This window comes from Manacus candei, unplaced genomic scaffold (genome assembly GCF_025592945.1).
Source record: "Manacus candei isolate 608988 ecotype Guabito, Panama unplaced genomic scaffold, ASM2559294v1 h1tg000037l, whole genome shotgun sequence".
Classification (NCBI taxonomy): Eukaryota; Metazoa; Chordata; class Aves; order Passeriformes; family Pipridae; genus Manacus; species Manacus candei.
In genome coordinates, this window is record NW_026138085.1 from 1908968 (window position 1) to 1930293 (window position 21326).

Here is a 21326-nt window from a genome sequence, read left to right on the forward strand (position 1 = left end):
CGACATGGAAGACGTTGAGCGGATTGTGCACCAGCGCCTCGAAGCTGACCGAGCAGGACAACGACTCGCCGCACAGCTCCTCCCGGTCCAGCCTCTCGCTCACGTACAGGTTCCCGTTCTCCTCGCTCACCGTGAAGTATTTCAGCTGCTTTTTGCCGGCAGACGCCACCCGCAGCTTGCGCGCCGGCAGTTCGTCGGCGCTGAGCCCCAGGTCCCGGGCCAGCGGCCCCACCAGCGAGCCTCTGGGCAGCTCCTCGGCCATGGAGTAGCGGAGCCGCTCCGCCGCCGCCCGCCAGCACAGCCCCAGCAGCACAGCGCCCAGCACCAGCGCTCGCCCGCCGGACGGCCCGCCGCTCGCCCTCCGCCCGCCCGACATCGCCCACAGCGCTCGCTCGCCGAGCTCGCCAGGCTCCTGCCGCCGCCCCGCCTCCCTCGCAGCCGCTCTGCGCAGCCACAGCAGCGCCCGACAAAGCGCCCCCAGCCCGCCGCCGCCTCCAACTCGCACGCCTCTGCTGCCCGCGCCGCCTCTCGCCTCTGCTGCCCGTGCCGCTGCCGCTCTGGCCCGCACTGCCCGCCCGAGCCAGCAGCCTGCGGGGACAGCACGCACAGGCGGCGGCGGCCGCGGCTCCAGCAACGCTCGGCGGCGGCCCAACAGCGGCACCCGGAGGCGCCGACACAACACTGCAGCCGCCTCAGGGCCGCGCCCGAGGGGGTCTCGCCCGGAGCCGCACCGCATCTCCCGGGAGTCGCCACCATCGGTCACCGAGAAGCGCGATTTGTTGTTCAATTTGACGAGTTTTCTTATACCCCTGGAAAGTGGAAACGAGCGGCTCTGTTCAGAAGTGAAAATTCAGAGTCTGACTGGGGAACTGTTACCAAGCAGTGGAGGATCACATAGACTTCGTAGAGGGGAGGACAGGTGAGTACTGGTAAGCAGAAGCAGGTCCACTGTATAGAAAATGCCTTTCAGACTCCAATCCCTTCTATTATTCTGTGGGCTGTCTTTACCCAGCTCTTTTAATTCCTTTCTCCCATCTCTGTGAATCAACATCTACAAAATTCTTCAAAAGAGAAGCCTTTGTAGAAGGGAAGCACCAGAACCAGCATTTTCTTTCAGGAGATTCTCGTTTGTATTGGTTTCATTTTATATCCCTCTCAGAGTGACTGAGACTGGGGAAAACCGGCAAGCCTTATTCTCTAGAACAGCATTAACAGTACATGCTCCCACCATTAGGAATCAAGGGGATTACCACAATTTACTGCTCTAGAATTGGTTAAAATTACCTGTTGAAACATTTCTTCATAAAGGTTTTTCAGTGAATGGGGTAAGTAAGATCTAGACATGGATGGACAGCAAAAAGGTATCCATGCACCCAGGATATGCACTGGTGGCCCAGGCATACATGACTTGTCAGCTACCTTTCCCAGGACAGAAACTTGGAGGAAAAAAGACGACAAAAAAAAGTCGCATGAAGGAATTTCAGAAGGGCAAAACTAGAGAAGGCAGATTACCCGCAGCACAAACGCACTGATGTATAATTTGCATCAATAAAACACTGAATGCTCCCGGCGTGGGATGCTCAGAAAATAGAAACGGTAAAACCCTCTTGAGAGCACCATCTATGAAAAAGCACTTGATCCTCCTCGGTGCCTGTTTGCACTGACACCATCTCTCAGCTACAATCAAGGCAAATAATGGAATACGAGACTCCACGCACATCAACAGCTCTTGATTCATGACTGTGGACAGAGCAGGGCACGTTATGACCAGCTGAATGATTTCAAGCGCTACACAGACCAGGAGTTGGGAAACTACGGGTACAGCAGGTTTTCCTAACACTCCTATTGCTCAAGATTATTCTATTGCTCCGTGGATTACCACGGGGCTCATTTACAGCGTCCTGGGGATAACTCAGTTCCCAGTTATGCCGCCTTTGCCACTGCCTCGAAAGTATCCAAGATACAGATTACAGGACTCAGTTTCTCTTTCAAAAGCTTCTTACATTGTAGCAGGTATTAGCAAAAGATCACTCGGCCACAATATCGCTGTGAGAACAGGCTCTTCCTCCCATTAAGAAGTAGCCACACTCTACTTCAGCTGGAGAGACACAAACAAGAGGAACGCCTGCCCATACTGAGAAGATATTTCTGCAAAATCTCACAGTTCCTCAGCATTTGTTGCTTTGCATTACTTAGACACCACTTTCATGCATTTCAAAGAATTAACATTAGATGAAAACTCTGTATGGTAAGACAGTAGTGATAAATAAAGCAAAGAAAGACAGGCTTTTTAAAAAAACTTCAGCTAAGCCGTTCATGAAGAAAATACCCGTGTGTGCCTAAGAGTTCAATCGTGTGAGTAATGCTGTGAGCAAGAAATGAACATTTTATGGGCATTAGGCACATGAGAACATACTGTCACTACAGTCTCGGCTACAGCACTACCTATAACTACATCTCTCTAAACCTGTGACCACATCTCTGAAAAAGACACAACAGTCAAGAATAAAAAAAAGAAAAAGTGCCCACGGAACAGTAACAATCCCTCGGAAATTAACGTTCATTTGTCAGAAGGAGCTTCTCGTGTACAAGATCATTCTCACAAAATCCTTCCAGGTGCAGTAAGACTCTGGGTGTGCTCACCGACTGGTAAGGAGCACAAAAGGAGAAAACCACTAACGCCATTAAGAATGTTTGCTACTCTCTCATATGCACTTAGCATTGATTTTAAACACTTGGAATCTAAAGACTGAGCTCTGCTACACGAGGGAGAACGATACCAAACGACATTTAAGGCGACATCAAGAGCTTAAATGAAAAACCCTTCACAGCAAGTGTACCTTGACATTTCTTGCAGTGCCCTGCCGTCTGTTACACACCTCAGCAGAAACCACGACAATACACTCTACTTTCTTGCACGTCACCGTTAGTTTGAAGGCCTAAAAGGAGTCTTATAGTCATTAAGTGGAACATTCCATCTGGGAAGATTTAGTTCCTGGACTCCACCTTTGGAAGAGCACAGCGATGGCTCACCATCAAGCTGACGAACCAGTACTTTGGTGTATTTTGGAATTAACACTTAGCAATAAGCAATTTCACTCCTCTTCCACCATCTCGTCTCCATCCTGAGTGTGGAGCTCACTTATGACCCAACCAAAGAAATTCCCACAACCGATCTCGCAAGAACGCCTGGGAAGGGTCTCCTGGTTGAGGGAGTGAGTGGTTTCCAATGTGGAAATCACACAGTGCATTCTGCTACACAGAACTGACGCTGCTGTCACTACTGGTGGAGGAAGAGGCTGTATGAGGAACTTTCACACAGAAGAAAGGGAAAAGACCCAACCCGAAGCAGGCAAAAGTGGCTCCAGGTTCATTTCCAACAATGGCTTACATTCATCCTAAATATTATTGAAAGAAAAGGATTTGGAACAAATACAAAGACAGACTTGAGAAAAGCGCCGCTGTTCAAAAGCCATACTACTGTGTAATTCATACTCTATTTTCAACGATAATAAATAATAAGCAATATAAGATCATGTGGGACTACACCCACCAGCAGATAATGATGTGGAGAAAAAACAAAACAAGCAAAAAAATCCCAAACAAACAAAAAAAGCAAAGAAAACAAAACAAAACAGAAAAAGTAAGATGGCATAAAAAGGTGAATACATTATCCCCCATATGGAAATTTATACAAGAGAACACAAATGTTCCCTTTCTCAACCTACTCATGCACATGTGCTATCGGGAACACACCGAATGCTGCTAACAACGCAAAAATGCATTTCCTTACAATGCAACACAGCACTTCAACAGAGCTAATATTGACAGAAAAACTGGAATTAAGAATGTTGTGGACAAAAAGAGATACAACCAGGCACATGATAAAAACAGTAGAACCCGAAGACCGAAGCTCCAACAAGAACAGCCTCATTTCTCCTGCAATACCCACCAAACATAAGAATGAAATCCACCTCACCGCAGCAAGAGGCATCAGCCCACAGCGCCTCAATGAACGGTGCTTTGCCTTACTTGTTAGCAAATTTCCCTGTGCAGGACACAGGCCACTGTAGGAAAAGAACAGAGGAGCAGCAGAAAGAAGCGTCGCAAGGAGTTCTGCATGAGGAACTCACCGGGAGAGGGGCGGGGTCGGCCTGCTGGGCACCGGCAGGTTCCTGGTCTCCGAGCAGCGGCGCGGGCTCGTCGGGCGGCGGCCGGGCCGGCAGGGTGTCGCAGCAGCTGGCGGCCGAGAAGCGGAGGTGGCTCTTGCGCGAGTCGGCCGTGAGAGACACGTCGTGCGAGTAGGAGTGCAGGAAGGCGCGCACGCCGTCGATGCCCACGAAGTGCGTGGCCGGCACGCCGCGCAAGGCGCCGCTGCCCGCCGCCAGCAGCTGCTGCTGCGAGCGCCGCCAGCGCCGCAGGCGCAGCGCCAGCAGCAGCAGCAGGAAGGCGAGGAAGAGGCACGACACGGCGGCCACGGCCAGCACCAGCCAGCGCGTCAGGCTGCCGCCCGCCTCGCCCGCCCCCGCCTCCGCCTCCGCCCGCGCCGCGCTGCCCAGCTCGGCCAGCAGCTCGGCCACGCTCTCGGCCAGCACCACGCTCAGCGTGGCCGTGGCCGACAGCGCCGGCCGCCCGTGGTCCTTCACCAGCACCACCAGGCTCTGGCGCGCCGCGTCGCGGGCCAGTGGCGAGCGCGCCGTGCGCACCTCGCCGCTGTGCAGCCCCACGCGGAACAGCCCCGGCTCCGTCGCCTTGGCCAGCTCGTACGACAGCCACGCGTTCTGACCCGCGTCCGCGTCCACCGCCACCACCTTGGCCACCAGCGCGCCGGCCTCGCTCGACCGCGCCGCCAGCTCCACGCCCGCCCACCCCGAGCCCGACGCCCCCGCCGCCGGCGGGTACAGCACCTGCGGCGCGTTGTCGTTCTCGTCCACGATCACCAGCCGCACCGACACGTTGCTGCTCAGCGCCGGCGAGCCGCCGTCCTCCGCCCAAACCCACAGCCCCACCTCGCGCACCTCCTCGTAATCGAACGAGCGCAGCGCGTACAGCGCGCCCGTCTCCGCCTGCACCGACACGTACGACGACAGCGCCGAGCCCCGCACACCACCCTCCCCCAGCCGGTACCGCACGCGCGCGTTCTCCCCCCAGTCCGAGTCCGTCGCCCGCACCCGCAGCACCAGCGCGCCCGCCACGTTGTTCTCCGACAGCCGAGCGCTGTAGCGCTCCTGCAAGAACACCGGCGCGTTGTCGTTCACGTCCAGCACCCGCACACACAGCACCCTGCTGCTCTGCAGCGACGGACGACCGCCGTCGGCCGCCCGCACCGTCACGTTGTACTCCCACTCCTGCTCCCGGTCCAGCTCTCTCGCTGTCACCACGCGGTAGTAGCCCTCGAGGGACTTCTCCAGGTGGAACGGGTGGCTCCCGTCGAGCGAGCAGCGCACCTCGCCGTTGGCCCCCGAATCGCGGTCGTGCACGTGCAGCAGGGCCACCACTGTCCCAGACGGGGCGTCCTCAGAAATCTCACTCAGTGCCGACCGCACGGAGATCTCTGGCACGTTGTCGTTGACATCTGTAACTGAGATCGTGACTTTGGCCGTGTCGAAGAGTGCTCCTCCGTCATGCGCCTGCACTTCCAGTTCGTAGAAGTCGCCTTCCTCGAAGTCCAGGCTTCGTACTAGCGTGATCTCTCCTGTCTCGGCGTTCAGATGGAAAATATCCGATGCCATGTCCGACACTTTTTTCAACGAGTATTTCACGTAGCCGTTCAACCCCTCATCAGCGTCGGTGGCCGTGACGGTGATGATGACGGAGCCCACGGGCACGTCCTCCGGCACACGCACCGTGTACTCCGCCTGGCTGAACACGGGCGCGTTGTCGTTCGCGTCCAGCACCGTCACGCAGATCCGCGCCGTGCCCGTCCGGGACGGCTCGCCGCCGTCGCTCGCCCTCAGCACCAGCTCGTGAAACGCCGCCTCCTCCCGGTCCAGCGCCTTCGCCAGCACCAGCTCGGGACGCTGATCCCCGCCGGGGCCCGTCTGCACGGCCAGCGAGAAGTGCTCGTCGCCGCTCAGCTCGTAGCTCTGCAGGGAATTCCTTCCTGAGTCCGGGTCGCGAGCCTCGGCCAGGGGAAACCGCGACCCCGGGGCTGTCGTTTCGCTAGTCCTAAGTTCAATTTCTGCTTCTCGGAAGCTGGGCGCGTTGTCATTGATGTCCGTGACTTCTACTTCGATTTTATAAAACTTCATTTCCCCCTCCACTATCAGCTCACAGCGCAGCACGCATTTCTCCACCAGCCGGCACAGCTGCTCTCTGTCGATCCTCTCGGCCGTCACTAAATGTCCCGTCTTCCCGTGCAGAGCAAAATACTGCGTCCTACCGACAGAGACAACTCGGACGCCGCTGTCTCGGAGCTCCGGCAGCTGCAGCCCCAGGTCCTTGGCTACGTCGCCCACGAACGAGCCCTTGGGCATCTCCTCGGGCACCGAGTAGCGCAGCTGCCCCCACGCCGCCTCCCAGGCCGCCAGCAGGACGCCCCACAGCAGCACTCGCTGCCGCCGGCCCCAGCGCCTCCCCGCCGCGCACATCTCCGCCGCCGCACCGCCGGCACCGCAACACCGCCGGCAGATCCCGGCCGACCACCGCCGATCCGGCTCCCGCTCCGGCTCGACTTGTCGTTCCCGGCTACTGCCGCCCGCCCCTCCGCCTCCCTGGAGCTCGGATCCGCACCGACGGGACGATCGGAAACAGACCGCTTCTCAATCCAGGAATCCAGCGATCCAGCGATCGAGCCGGGCCGCAGCGGGCGGGGCTGCAGCGCTCCGACCTTCCTCTCGCTCCTCTCGGGCAACAGCGGCGCCCGCAGCCTCCTCCCGGCACTGCACGCACCGAGCGCCAACGAGCAGTGCCCGCCCTGCCTTGCCCATGGAAAGCTCAAAACGACGGGACGTTCGTCACGAAAATGTCGGGTCCAGTACAGTGGAGACCTGGCGTTATGTTCTTTCTACCGCACGGGAAAATATTGATGGGATTGTGATAATCTATAGATACAAAGTTCTTTTAATATGGTGCAGAGTTTTCCGAATCTACTACTCCATGATAGGAAAGCACAGTATCCTCCCTGCAACTGCAGAGCTTTTTGTGTCAGTCGTCCTGTAGTTTTTCCTCTCTGAGCGTCAACGCTCGAACACGTCCAGTCACGGTAGATTCTCAGGCCCTGAGCAATGGCACATAGCACTGATGAAGATTCCTCCTCTAAAGCAGCCATTCTAGGGACTGCCCTTCCCTCTCTGCTTTTTTACTTTTCACTTGCACATCCGAGGCTACTCCGATTCAGCCTGCATTGCTCTCCTCTAACCAGTACTTCTCAATTTTTCATTACATCCTAAATGTTAAGGCTTTTGCATACAGCCTAGTGTTCCATTCTTGATCACAGCCTTAACGAGAGGTGCTATCAAGCATTTCTTAGATCACATTCAATCTCTCTGTAGTTAACCATCTCAGGAACGGTAAATAAGAAGGAACCAAACTCTGAATGAGAAATAATCGCAGAAAGAGAACAAAGAAAAAAAGCTCTGATAAAATAAACTGATCTCATCATAGCTTGCCTTTTCTGTAGCCCACATACACCAAAAAATGGGACGGCACAGGGTGGAAGGTAGGCATATTCCTTAGGGAAGAACAGCTGTCCTTTCCTCTAGCAAGTGTCCTTAACATTCCGAAATAACAAACAAACAGGTCAGTACATCTACACGGTAAGGAAGGATCAGGAAGGAAAAATCTCATTATTGAGCGTCATTGGTATTGCCAACTCCACCATGTGGAATTAGCAGATCGCTTTCTAAGTACCCACCTTCACCGTTATTAACCCATGCTATTTCACACAACACAAGGTTTGCAGAAAAACCTGAGCAGTTGACCAAAGAGGAGCTGTCGCTACGTTACTGCTCTGAGAGGAAAATTAAAGAAAGCAGACTGTAGAAGCAGATCTTTACAAGTCCTCTACGGTTTTATACAGCATGAGTTGAACGACAAGAACCTCTCGACTAAGCCGACATCTGTGACAGCTCATAAGGCAGGAAGTGCCGGTTGGCAACGCCTGCTGACTGAAACGGGGCAGAGTTATTACCCGCGCATGCGGAAACAGCGACAGGCACATACTGCACCTGAACCGAAACAAAGTCACAGAACACACTGCCACCTGCACACCCTTAGGAAAACGTCAGAAGGAGGGAGTGAAGGGGCTTACAGACCTGCGGTGCGTCGAGGTCGGCGGGTGGCTCTCCCAGGACGGCGCCGCTGCTCGGGCTCGGCTTCTCGCAGGGCTCCCCGGCCACAAGCTCCTCCGCGGGCACGATGGGCAGCGGCGGCGGCGGCCAAGTGGCCTCGGGGGTGGCGCGGGGCGGCGCCGCCACGCACAGGTTGTAGGAGTAGGGCAAGGTACCCTCGCAGAAGTCGGCCGGGAAGGCGGCGCCGGCCAGCGACAAGCGCTGCGCGCCCAGGCAGCGCAGCACGGCGGGCGGCCCGGCCCGCCGCAGCCGCGCCAGCACGGCCAGCGCCACGCTCAGCACCAACAGCGCCGACAGCAGCGCCAGCGCCAGCACCAGCCAGAACTGCAGCTCGCCCGCCGCCTCGGCGCCCGCCGCCCGCTCGCTCAGCTCCGGCAGCGCCTCCTGCAAGCTCTCGGCCAGCACCACGTGCAGCGTGGCCGTGGCCGACAGCGCCGGCTCCCCGTGGTCCTTCACCACGGCCACCAGGCGCTGCTTGGCCGCGTCCCTCTCCGACACGGCCCGCGCCGTGCGCACCTCGCCGCTCTGCAGCCCCACGCGGAACAGCGCCGGCTCCGACGCCTGCACCAGCTCGTACGACAGCCACGCGTTGCGCCCCGCGTCCGCGTCCACCGCCACCACCTTGCCCACCAGGTACCCGGACGACGCCGAACGCGGCACCACCTCGAAAGCCGAACCCACCGAGCCCGCCGCCGCTCCCGACGCCGCCGGCGGGGGCGGGTAGAGCACCCGCGGCGCGTTGTCGTTCTGGTCGAGCACGAACACGCGCACCGTGGCCGTCGAGCTGCGCGCCGGCGACCCGCCGTCCTGCGCCCGCACGGCCACCGTGAACTCGCGGCACTGCTCGTAGTCCAACGAGCGCTGCGCGTACACCGCGCCGCTCCGCGCCTCCACCGACACCGGCGGCGCCGCGCCCAACGCGCCCGCGCTGCCGCCCGACAGCCAGTAGCTCACGCGCCCGTTCGCGCCCAAGTCCAAGTCCCGAGCGACAACGCGCAACACCAGCGCGCCCACCGGGTTGTTCTCCCGCACGTACGCGCTGTACGACGCCTCCTCGAACACCGGCGCGTTGTCGTTCACGTCCGACACCTCCAGCACCACCTCCGTGCTGCTCCACAGCGCCGGCCTGCCCCGGTCCCGGGCCACCACCGTCACGCGGTGCTCGGACGCCTGCTCGCGGTCCAGCGCGCTCGCCGTCACCACCTTGTAAGAGCCGCCCGACGACGCCACGATCGACAGCGGCGCCTCTCCCGACAGCTCGCACGACACCTCACCGTTCTCGCCGGAGTCTCCGTCTCGTACTTTCAGCAGGGCCACCACGGTGCCGACTGGCGCGTCCTCGGACACTGGGCTCGACAGCGACAGAACAGTGATCTCGGGGGCATTGTCGTTCTCGTCTGAGACTTCTATCTGGACTTCACAGTAACCAGTGAGTCCGCCCCCGTCTGTCGCCTGCAGTACGAAGATGTATTTTCTCGTCTCCTCGAAATCGAGTGGACCTGCTGTCCTGATCTCGCCGCTCTCGCTGTCGACAGAGAACAACAAGGGGACGCCATCTGGAACATTGCCGAAGGAGTAGGAGACCCGCCCATTGGACCCCGCGTCCGCATCCGTGGCCCGCACCCGCAGCACAAGCGAACCCTCTGGCAGATTCTCGGCCACTCGCGCCTCGTAGACGCTTTTGCTGAACACGGGTGGGTTGTCGTTGGCGTCAGACACGTTGACACGAATCTGAACAGTCCCGGACCTCGCTGGGTCCCCGCCATCCACTGCCATCAGCACCAGTTCGAAGGAGCTCTGCTTCTCCCGGTCCAGCGCTCGCTCCAGCACTAATTCCGGCTGTTTCCTTCCGTCCACACTCTCCTTTAAAGCCAGAGAGAAGGACGTGCTGCTGGTGAGCTCGTAAGTCAGCAGTGAGTTGCTTCCCACGTCTGCGTCCCTTGCCATCTCCAGAGGAAAACGAGTGCCGGGAGGAACCGATTCATCGATCTCGAGGTCCAGAGCCGTCTTCCTGAAGACCGGGGAGTTGTCGTTCACATCCTGGATGGACACCTCGACATGAAAAACGTTGAGCGGGTTGTGCACCAGCGCCTCGAAGCTGACCGAGCAGGACAATGACTCGCCGCACAGCTCCTCCCGGTCCAGCCTCTCGCTCACGTACAGGTTCCCGTTTGTCTCGCTCACCGTGAAGTATTGCTTGTCCGCGCTGAGCCGCAGCTTGCGCGCCGGCAGCTCGTCGGCGCTGAGCCCCAGGTCCCGGGCCAGCGGCCCCACCAGCGAGCCTCTGGGCAGCTCCTCGGCCATGGAGTAGCGGAGCCGCTCCGCCGCCGCCCGCCAGCACAGCCCCAGCAGCACAGCGCTCAGCACCAGCGCTCGCCCGCCGGACGGCCCGCCGCTCGCCCTCCGCCCGCCCGACATCGCCCACAGCGCTCGCTCGCCGAGCTCGCCAGGCTCCTGCCGCCGCCCCGCCTCCCTCGCAGCCGCTCTGCGCAGCCACAGCAGCGCCCGACAAAGCGCCCCCAGCCCGCCGCCGCCTCCAACTCGCACGCCTCTGCTGCCCGCGCCGCCTCTCGCCTCTGCTGCCCGTGCCGCTGCCGCTCTGGCCCGCACTGCCCGCCCGAGCCAGCAGCCTGCGGGGACAGCACGCACAGGCGGCGGCGGCCGCGGCTCCAGCAACGCTCGGCGGCGGCCCAACAGCGGCACCCGGAGGCGCCGACACAACACTGCAGCCGCCTCAGGGCCGCGCTCGGCGGGGAACAACTTGGGGTCGCGATCGGGGCTGCAACGGCCATGGGGTCTCTCCTCGATTCCCATCAGCAATCAAAGCAGGACCTGCTTAATGTGCTTCCTAAGGCCTTTGGAACTGAGATGCGCTGTCGGGTGATTTTAGGTCATTATCACAGTGAATAATCAGAAGCAAATAATCATAAATATTCATAGCAGAATGATAAGGGAAGGAACACAGTTGCTCTTAATAAAACCAGGGCCAACTATAGGACCAGTAAATGATAATATAGGGAAGACTTCAAGAGCATTTTTGAACTGTGTTAGATCTTTTGAAATCTTTTGCATTTATTACCTGGGATGAATTAACCCGAGAAATGGATCAACCTAAAGCAATGGAAGCCATCTCTATGCTAAGATAGCACAATAACAGTTACTCTTTTGTTTGTGATCCTTGAAACATCCTTCTTTTCCTCTCCATACTTGAGGGGCTGACAATAGGAAACTGCAAAGCCACACCAAGTCCTTCATAGATTCAAACAATGGTTTTGGTTGGAAGGGTTCTTTCAAGGTCATTGAAAGCATGCATTGCTTTAGCTGGTGTCACACAAAAAGAGCTTAGAAGGGGTGAACCAGCCTATCACCCTGTTTGCCTTATTGTCTTATACTGTGCAGGATACAACCTTCTTTCTAAGAAGCAAGTGCATTTTGCCAAATCATGTCCCATTTTACCACCCACCAGTAACCCCATGTACTTCCCTGCAAAGCTCTTCCCAATGTACAACTCCCTACTGAACCTGCAGATTGCCCTGACCCAGGTGCAAACCTTTAACTTGGCATTGTTGAACTTCAGGATGTTTTCACCGGCCCACTCCTCCAGCCTATCAAGCTCTCTCTAGCTGGCATCTCTGCCCTCTCATGAATCAACTCAGACTGGTGTCAGCTGCACATTTGCTGAGGGTGTGCTCAATCCCAGTGTCTATGAAGATACTAAACAGTACTGCTCCCAGGAAAGACCCTTGAGGGACAAGTTGCAGGTTTGCACTTGGACATTCAGCTGTTGTCTAGAACTCCTTCAAGGTGACTATCCAGCCAGTTCCTCATCCATGTAACAGTCTCCAGATGAGTGTCCAGCATGTTCTGGGCAACTGTGTGAGAGACACTCTGCACATACTCTCCCACTGGCTCCTGGTCTGTTTAGAGAAGCCTTGGCTTCACTGGGTGACCACTCTGCCCTTTGAGGATTGTAGCAGAGATGCTTTTGCACTGTTACACTACAGACAAGTGTGCCTGGGTGAGCACATAGGCCTGTGAAAGCTTCCCCTTCACAGCTGTAAACATCACAGGTGTGTAAGGGATCTCAACTGCATTGGGACAGCTGGAAGAGAAGTGACCTTCCACATAAGAGCAGACAGCCTGAGGTTGAGCTCATGACACCAAGAAAGGCAAGAGTTGGGAACACACAGAAAGGAACAGATGTAATAATATTTCATAGGCCTCACTGTTCAGAAGCAGCTCAGATTACATGGTACCCCATCAGGTACATGCAGGTGTTACCTGTGACATTTGATAAGCAAGGGAATGACCATGTCCTTCTACAGTCTCACACACAGAGCTCTCCTGTCTTCTCTTTCCTGCTACACAACTGGCAGCTTTGCTTGTGACCCTCTCATCCTTGGCAAAATTTACCATGAGATGATAATGCACTACAAGAACACCAAGAAGGGAGGCACGTTTGCCTGCTCACCACCATTCTGAGAAAAAATGGAAGGATTCTAAAGACTGAAAATTACAAAGCTCCAAAATAAAAGAAGAGTGGTCATCCAACAGAGAATGGCTCACCAAAGGAATGACTAAGAGTGAATCTTCTGCCTTCTTTTACCACAAACACTGTTCTACAGGCTTACAGCTTCTGCTTAGGTCTTGGTTATATCTATTTGTCCTGACAGTAACAGAACTCAAGGACACCTTCACTCTCCAGCCTTTCACACCTGCTGTAGCATGAACAAGAGGCACTAACACACCATGCATTGCTGAATGAAGCAATGCTGATAAATACAAGGAAACCTTCTGTCATGTCAAACTAAGAAACAAAACCCAAAAATGTAAATCAGAGAAGCAAGGCAGTAAAGCATCAGAAGACAAGGGGTGATCACAGAACCTCACTGGGAAATCTTCTGGGTCTTGACTGAAATTCATCTCTGCAAGCACTTGGAAGTCACTGAGATCTCAAGCTGCAAGTGCAGCCCCAACATCTTACACTGGACTACCTAGTTATGGGATTCATTTTAAGAAAGAGTCCTCAGCTCTCAGCAATTCTACTTTGTGGCCTGCTCACCTCCCACAAATATCAAGCACTTCATCATGGGCCCCTTTCTCAAGATTAACCTTCAGAGAAATTACAACAGATTCCCTTTTTGCTTTTTCTTCATATTCCTCACACACAGAATTTTGCCCGAGGTGGCTGAAGGAAGCATTTGCTGCCAAACCACAGACACAGGTTCAAAGGCAGAAGCACTGACCAGAAGTGCATAAAAAGACCACGACCTTACAGGAAACAAAATCTTGAAAGAAAGTCTGATTGCAACTATGAAGAAACTCTACATCACTCTGCTCTGCAGAGATACAAATGGATAATCAAAGTTTCATATAGGAAAGGTAATTCAGTCTACACATTGTAGAACCCATTCATGGTTCTCTAATGCACAGGTTTTCAGGAAATCCTTTATTGCTGGAGGACTGTCACTGCCTTTCAGGACAGGGATATCAGGATCAAAGGAAACATGGCACAGACCTTGGCACCAGGCATGAAATCAAACCCCCCTGTTTTCCTCATTCAAATCCAGCCTCTCCATTTCCTGGCTCTGCATTCACAGCCTTTGGTTGCACCATGGACAATACCCAACTTTTGACTACATGGCAGCCCCAGCAAAAAGAGCATTTAATTCAGTCCCATTTTAGGGAAATACAAACTTATCAAACTGTTTGTCTTAGCTGATGTCCACCTTCAGAGTATGGAGAAGAACTTCTCTCCCACCCTGACAATCACAAGATGTCTTTTGGTGTTTCATACTGAGTGACAGAATCAAAAGTTGGAAGAGACCTTCAAGATCATCTGGTCCAACCCTCAGCCCAAGCACTACCACAATCACTTGTAAACCATACCCCAAGTGCCACATCCAAAGACCTCTCCAACACTTCCAGAGAGGGTGACTCCATCACCTCCCTGGTCAAGTTATTCCAGTACCTATTCTTTCAGAGAAACAAACAAACAAAGAAAATCAAATATCTAACCTGGATCACCCATGGTACAGCTTAAGACCATTTTCTGTTCCTCTTTCTTTTAAGACTTGGCAGAAGAGAACAACCTCCACCTCACTACAACTGCTTTTCAAGTAGTTTGGTTGGAAAGGTTCTTTCAAGGTCATTCAATCCCCAGCTCTACCATGGGCAGGAACACTTTCCACTGGATTAAAACACTCAAAACCTCATCCACCCTCATCAAAACCTCACCCAACCAGAGAAATGAGGTGCCCATTGAGCTTTCTCTTCTCCACACTAAATAACTCCTGTTAGTTCAGGGGAACTGAGATATCTGAGCTGCTCCTCAGAAGCTTCAACAGCTTTGATTTGTTCACAGCATTGCCAGGCACAAGGAGGACCAGCTTTACTCCTTGACACAAAGCAAACAAACAAATAAAACACAGCAAGAGGAAACTGGTTGGTAGGAAGTACACAGGAGGCTCACACAGGAGCTCACAGCATAGACCCCAGACACACTCATGTCTTTGGCAGTGAAAAAACAAACAAGTTTGGAACCACAGCTGTGGTCTCATCCAGCAACTGGATCAAACTGAACCTTTACACCTCTCTTTTAGCCACTTCACAGTGTGTCAGAGTGAACTCCTGCACAGCCTTTTCTCTGGACAGACAGAACTCTTTTCCCCATCCAAAAACCACAGCACAGGAAAGTTAAATCTGCAGATGGACAACATTACAAGAAAAGTTGCACACACAACTTCTTAGATCCCAAGCATCACAACAAAGATTATTCTGATCATTCCAATAATTTGAATAACTTTAAAATGTTATACAGATCAAAAGCAATCAAAAGCTCATTTAAAAACCCAGTCATCAAATATCAGCTCAAAGGGAACATCACACATGGGCTCTTTGAAAGCTCTACCACTCATAACATAAGATGTGCTGAAGCCAAAACTTGGCCATTTGAGTCCAAACCATGCAATATCAAAAAAGAAGATTCCTTCTGACTTATGTTCAAAAGGCCAAGTTTCATCTCTGGGAGTCAGCAAAACACAGGCCATGTCTCCACCAGCACCTCCTCACACACAACACACACAACACTCATCAGACTCCTCACAGCTCTCATGGTTATCAGAGATCTTCAAGACTGACAGAAAGACCTCCCCAAAAAAGAAATATTTCTCAGACAACGTCTCCTTACTGTGGATATTATTTGACTTCTCACCCTTGGCATGTGACAAGCAAGAGCATTTCTTACAGTGACAGCTGAAAGAAACATGTCTTGAAAGCCTTTCTCTTTCCAGCTGTAAACAGGAAAGGCAACAAATGTAACAGGCAGGCAAATAGAGCAGATCTGCTTTTACACACTCTATCCGAGACAAAGGCCCATCTTGAGATCATCGAAACAGAAAGACAGATAGTTGACTCCTGCAGAAATTAAGACCACAACACTCTTTTAGATTATGTAACTAAGAGTAGGAGATTAATTCAGTTGTTTATGAGGAAGTGAACACAAAGCTTGCTCTTCCCAAAGCTCCCACATGACGTTTGTCATAACTATATAATTAAGCTTTGCAGTTACACAATTATGACAACATGCAAACACAAACAAAAAACCTCCCAGGGCTCTCCATACAGCTGGAATATGTCTTCCTGCCAAACAGTTTGGAAGGAAAACCTCACATTGCAAGATACTACAGGTGGGTAATGAACCCAAAAACAAGAAAAGCATTTCCTTGTGTCCTTCAACAGACTCTCCTGCACAGCTCCCAAGACTCAAATCCCCGACCCATCACATTATCCAGAATGCTCTTTGAACCATCTAATTTACAAGTACGTGGCACATAACACACAGTTTATCCGACTGTTTCTCTTCAATCCACTGACTTCACACAGATATCTTTACACTTCTGCATGAAGATACATTTCTCTGCTCACTGACCTTCTGTGAAGAAAGCTCAAAGTTCTAAAAGGAAAAGAGGAGCAGTGCTCCAGTGAATGTATGCAGACATTCACAGTGGGTCAGTGAATAGGGGCAATCACCCTCTCCTTACATCTCCCTCTGCACCTTGAGTCTCTCCCCTTGCACTCGCGCAAGGCTCTTGCCATGACATGTATTTTATAGCCAAACCACATCTAGCCTCATTGCACAAGACTCAACCTCAAAACATAAGAAATCAGCACAACACCCCTGTCATTTCCTCCTGCATTTCCTCCTCCACAAGCAGCCACCCATAAATGTTTTTGAGCAGTCACTGCTTGCAACCCAATCCTTCATCTTCATAACAGGCAGACAGACATCATCAAGGCACCAGTTGTTGTCCAGCCAATTTCTCTACAGGAAACACAAGGAATAAAGTATGGACGAATGCAAAGACATTTCCTACTGACCTCCATTATGTATCATTGAGACACATGAAGGCTACAAGAGTACAAATTCTGAGCAGCAGAGTCACATACGGTAAAGTTAATCTTGCAATCCAGAGAACCTCACCCAAATCAAGTGCAGGTGCTGTTGGGAAAACACCTGAATGTGCAAATAACACAAACAAAAATTTGCTAGTAAGGCAATACACCTGTACAGAAGACCAAGGACTGAAAGGAACACGGGTGTTACACGTCAGGGAATAGAAAGGATTTGGTGCATGATGAAACCACAGAGCATCACTGAAACTTCCAGCCACCATCAGCCTCACTACACCTGCCTCCCCAGCAACCTGGAGCACCGACCAAGGACCCAAAGTCCACCTCCCCCCAGCCGACAAAGTACCAATGCACGAACCTCTGCCAGCTTTGTCAGCAAACTTCCGTACACACAGAATGAAGTACGGCAGGGAAACAGCAGAAGAGCCGAAGGAGAAGCTTCGCAGAAACAGTTTGATCAGAGGAACTCACCGGGAGAGGGGCGGGGTCCGGCTGCTGGGCACCGGCAGGTTCCTGGTCTCCGAGCAGCGGCGCGGGCTCGTCGGGCGGCGGCCGGGCCGGCAGGGTGTCGCAGCAGCTGGCGGCCGAGAAGCGGAGGTGGCTCTTGCGCGAGTCGGCCGTGAGAGACACGTCGTGCGAGTAGGAGTGCAGGAAGGCGCGCACGCCGTCGATGCCCACGAAGTGCGTGGCCGGCACGCCGCGCAAGGCGCCGCTGCCCGCCGCCAGCAGCTGCTGCCGCGAGCGCCGCCAGCGCCGCAGGCGCAGCGCCAGCAGCAGCAGCAGGAAGGCGAGGAAGAGGCACGACACGGCGGCCACGGCCAGCACCAGCCAGCGCGTCAGGCTGCCGCCCGCCTCGCCCGCCCCCGCCTCCGCCTCCGCCCGCGCCGCGCTGCCCAGCTCGGCCAGCAGCTCGGCCACGCTCTCGGCCAGCACCACGCTCAGCGTGGCCGTGGCCGACAGCGCCGGCCGCCCGTGGTCCTTCACCAGCACCACCAGGCTCTGGCGCGCCGCGTCGCGGGCCAGTGGCGAGCGCGCCGTGCGCACCTCGCCGCTGTGCAGCCCCACGCGGAACAGCCCCGGCTCCGTCGCCTTGGCCAGCTCGTACGACAGCCACGCGTTCTGACCCGCGTCCGCGTCCACCGCCACCACCTTGGCCACCAGCGCGCCGGCCTCGCTCGACCGCGCCGCCAGCTCCACGCCCGCCCACCCCGAGCCCGACGCCCCCGCCGCCGGCGGGTACAGCACCTGCGGCGCGTTGTCGTTCTCGTCCACGATCACCAGCCGCACCGACACGTTGCTGCTCAGCGCCGGCGAGCCGCCGTCCTCCGCCCAGACCCACAGCCCCACCTCGCGCACCTCCTCGTAATCGAACGAGCGCAGCGCGTACAGCGCGCCCGTCTCCGCCTGCACCGACACGTACGACGACAGCGCCGAGCCCCGCACACCACCCTCCCCCAGCCGGTACCGCACGCGCGCGTTCTCCCCCCAGTCCGAGTCCGTCGCCCGCACCCGCAGCACCAGCGCGCCCGCCACGTTGTTCTCCCACAGCCGAGCGCTGTAGCGCTCCTGCAAGAACACCGGCGCGTTGTCGTTCACGTCCAGCACCCGCACACACAGCACCCTGCTGCTCTGCAGCGACGGACGACCGCCGTCGGCCGCCCGCACCGTCACGTTGTACTCCCACTCCTGCTCCCGGTCCAGCTCTCTCGCTGTCACCACGCGGTAGTAGCTGCCCTGCGAGCTCTCCAGGCGGAACGGGAGCCTCCCGTCGAGTGAGCAGCGCACCTCGCCGTTGGCCCCGGAGTCGCGGTCGTGCACGTGCAGCAGGGCTACAACTGTCCCCGAAGGGGCGTCCTCAGAAATCTCGCTCAACGCGGACCTCACCGAAATCTCGGGCGCATTGTCGTTCACGTCTGTCACAGTGATAATAATTTTAGCCGTGTCAGAGAGTTCTCCTCCATCATGTGCCTGCACCTCCAGTTCATGGAAGGAGATTTCGTCGAAGTCCAAATCATCTTTAAGGGTTATTTCTCCTGACTCGATATTCAGATAGAAAAGTTCCGACGCTCGGTCTGAAATTTTATGGAAAGTGTATTTCACGTCCCCATTCAAGCCCTCGTCGGGGTCGGTGGCTGTGACAGTGACGAGGATGGAGCCCACGGGCACGTCCTCCGGCACACGCACCGTGTACTCCGCCTGGCTGAACACGGGCGCGTTGTCGTTCGCGTCCAGCACCGTCACGCGGATCCGCGCCGTGCCCGTCCGGGACGGCTCGCCGCCGTCGCTCGCCCTCAGCACCAGCTCGTGGAACGCCGCCTCCTCCCGGTCCAGCGCCTTCGCCAGCACCAGCTCGGGACGCTGATCCCCGCCGGGGCCCGTCTGCACGGCCAGCGAGAAGTGCTCGTCGCCACTCAGCTCGTAGCTCTGCAGGGAATTTCTTCCTGAATCTGCGTCTTGCGCTTCCCGGAGGGAAAATCGCGATCCCGGAGCTGTCGTCTCGCTCACTCTCAGTTCTTTTTCTGCCTCTCTGAAAGTGGGCGCGTTATCGTTAATGTCCGTGATTTCCACTTCGATTTCATAAAACTTCATTTCCCCCTCCACTATCAGCTCACAGCGCAGCACGCATTTCTCCACCAGCCGGCACAGCTGCTCTCTGTCGATCCTCTCGGCCGTCACTAAATGTCCCGTCTTCCCGTGCAGACCAAAATACTGCGTCCTACCTTCACTGACAACGCGGGCGCCGCGGTCTGGGAGCGCCGGCATCTGCAGCCCCAGGTCCTTGGCCACGTCGCCCACGAACGAGCCCTTGGGCATCTCCTCGGGCACCGAGTAGCGCAGCTGCCCCCACGCCGCCTCCCAGGCCGCCAGCAGGACGCCCCACAGCAGCACTCGCTGCCGCCGGCCCCAGCGCCTCCCCGCCGCGCACATCTCCGCCGCCGCACCGCCGGCACCGCAACACCGCCGGCAGATCCCCGCCGACCGCCGCCGATCCGGCTCCCGCTCTGGCAACGACTTGCCGCTCCCAGCCGCTGCCGCCAGACCCACCGCCTTCTTCAGCAGGGATCAGCTCCGCAGGCACAATCGCAGACCGCAATCCGGCTGCCGACCCAGGAATCCAGCGATCCAGCGATCGAGCCGGGCCGCAGCGGGCGGGGCTGCAGCGCTCCGACCTTCCTCTCGCTCCTCTCGGGCAACAGCGGCGCCCGCAGCCTCCTCCCGGCACTGCACGCACCGAGCGCCAACGAGACATGCCCGCACTGCCACGGAGATGTGTGTTCCCTTCGGCAGTGCACTTCCTTCCTCGGAATTGCTCCATCCGGCCTCTGCTTTGATCCTCCAGCTCAACACGATCAATTAGAATTAACACGCCTGCCCTCGTCGTTGTATTTCTAATCGCACGGGAAATTTTTATTGTGATATTATAGAAATTGCTCCTGATATGACGTGCAAAGTGTTATCAGCATTTTGCGTTAATCTCGAAAGCACAGACTCCCCACCCCATTGCACAGAGTAGATTGAATGCAGATCAAACCAAAGTCATGGGCTTGGGGACTAAAATACCCCCATGAACAGTCCGAATGAGCAGTCCTCACATCCTGCAATACAGGGACAGAACATCATCTCCCCCTTTCTGACGACTTATAGACCCTCACTGGAACGCTGCCAGCATAGAACCCGACCCATAATAATACAAAAAGCGATGATGACCCACCCAATCTCCTTAGAGATCTTAGCTCTGGTCTTTTAACTTTCACCTCCACATAAGAGACTGATCAGTTTGGACTGAATCAAACCTGTATAAGTCACCCTTTTCCAAACACTACGCCGAATTTTTCCTTGAAGACTTACACAGTAGAGGTTGTGCTGGACTTTGGACATAGTGCTCCGTTCGAGAGTAACTCAGCACCCTGCAGCGGTGCTCATCCACATGCACCTCGGGGGTCCATAATAAAAATAAAACAACTAGCACTTAGAACACCCTTGTCATTAAACACTATCAAGTAGGAAAATATATCATTTCTAAGAGGAAATGATTAGAAATAAAAGACCGATTGAGAAAAACAGCAACAAAAAACGCTCAACCTCCTCAAACAAACAAACAAAAACCCACCAGCGCCATGTGATTTTCTTCTTTAGATCGCATCGTACACCTATGTAGAACAGGCAGTTCTACAGAGACGGTAAACAAGAGCCAACAACCACTCAGGTTGAAGCCAAAAATGAGAAATAACTGCACAAAGAGATTAAGGAAGTCAAGGTCAAAAAAAAAAAGAATTATCAAGCCCACTAACGCTTCCATTTCTGCAGATGCCTTCAACAAAAGATGGGAGAGGACACGGCAGAGAGGAGGAAAATGCAGTAGGGAGGAAAAATATCTAACGTCCCCTATCATCGAGGCACATACACTTTCGTTTGGTAGTCCAACACTGAAACAGCATTAACCAATGCTGAAAATACATCACTTCGGGAAAACGAGATACTGAAAGAAAAACGTCAATCCTATTTTCCTGAGCCAGTCTTGTAGAATTAGGGGAAGTCATTCTAAATATTCGCCCTTCTCCGTTAATAAACCATAATATTTCGTGCAAGTTACGTTGTCAGACACGTTTTCATCTGAATCTG

The 21326-nt window shown here is 55.0% G+C and overlaps 1 protein-coding gene across 1 annotated transcript; it reads right to left on the reverse strand.

The window, feature by feature from the left end:
• Positions 1 to 8048: 8048 nt before the first annotated feature.
• On the reverse strand, positions 8049 to 19816 carry LOC127473788 (uncharacterized). The gene is made up of 4 exons (XM_051793834.1): positions 17175 to 19816; positions 12705 to 12721; positions 8256 to 11070; positions 8049 to 8168 (listed from the first exon to the last, which is right to left on the reverse strand). Exons 1-4 carry the CDS (start codon positions 19629 to 19631, stop codon positions 8049 to 8051), a joined length of 5409 nt encoding a protein of 1802 aa, XP_051649794.1. The 5' UTR covers positions 19632 to 19816.
• Positions 19817 to 21326: the final 1510 nt, after the last annotated feature.

Excerpts from the sequence above, each read along its gene's own strand:
- LOC127473788 (XM_051793834.1), bottom strand. The coding sequence starts at position 19,631 with ATGTGCGCGGCGGGGAGGCGCTGGGGCCGGCGGCAGCGAGTGCTGCTG. Across the intron at positions 8,169-8,255 it reads CCGACCTCGACGCACCGCAG|GTGCAGTATGTGCCTGTCGC; the intron begins GTCTGTAAGCCC and ends GTTTCGGTTCAG.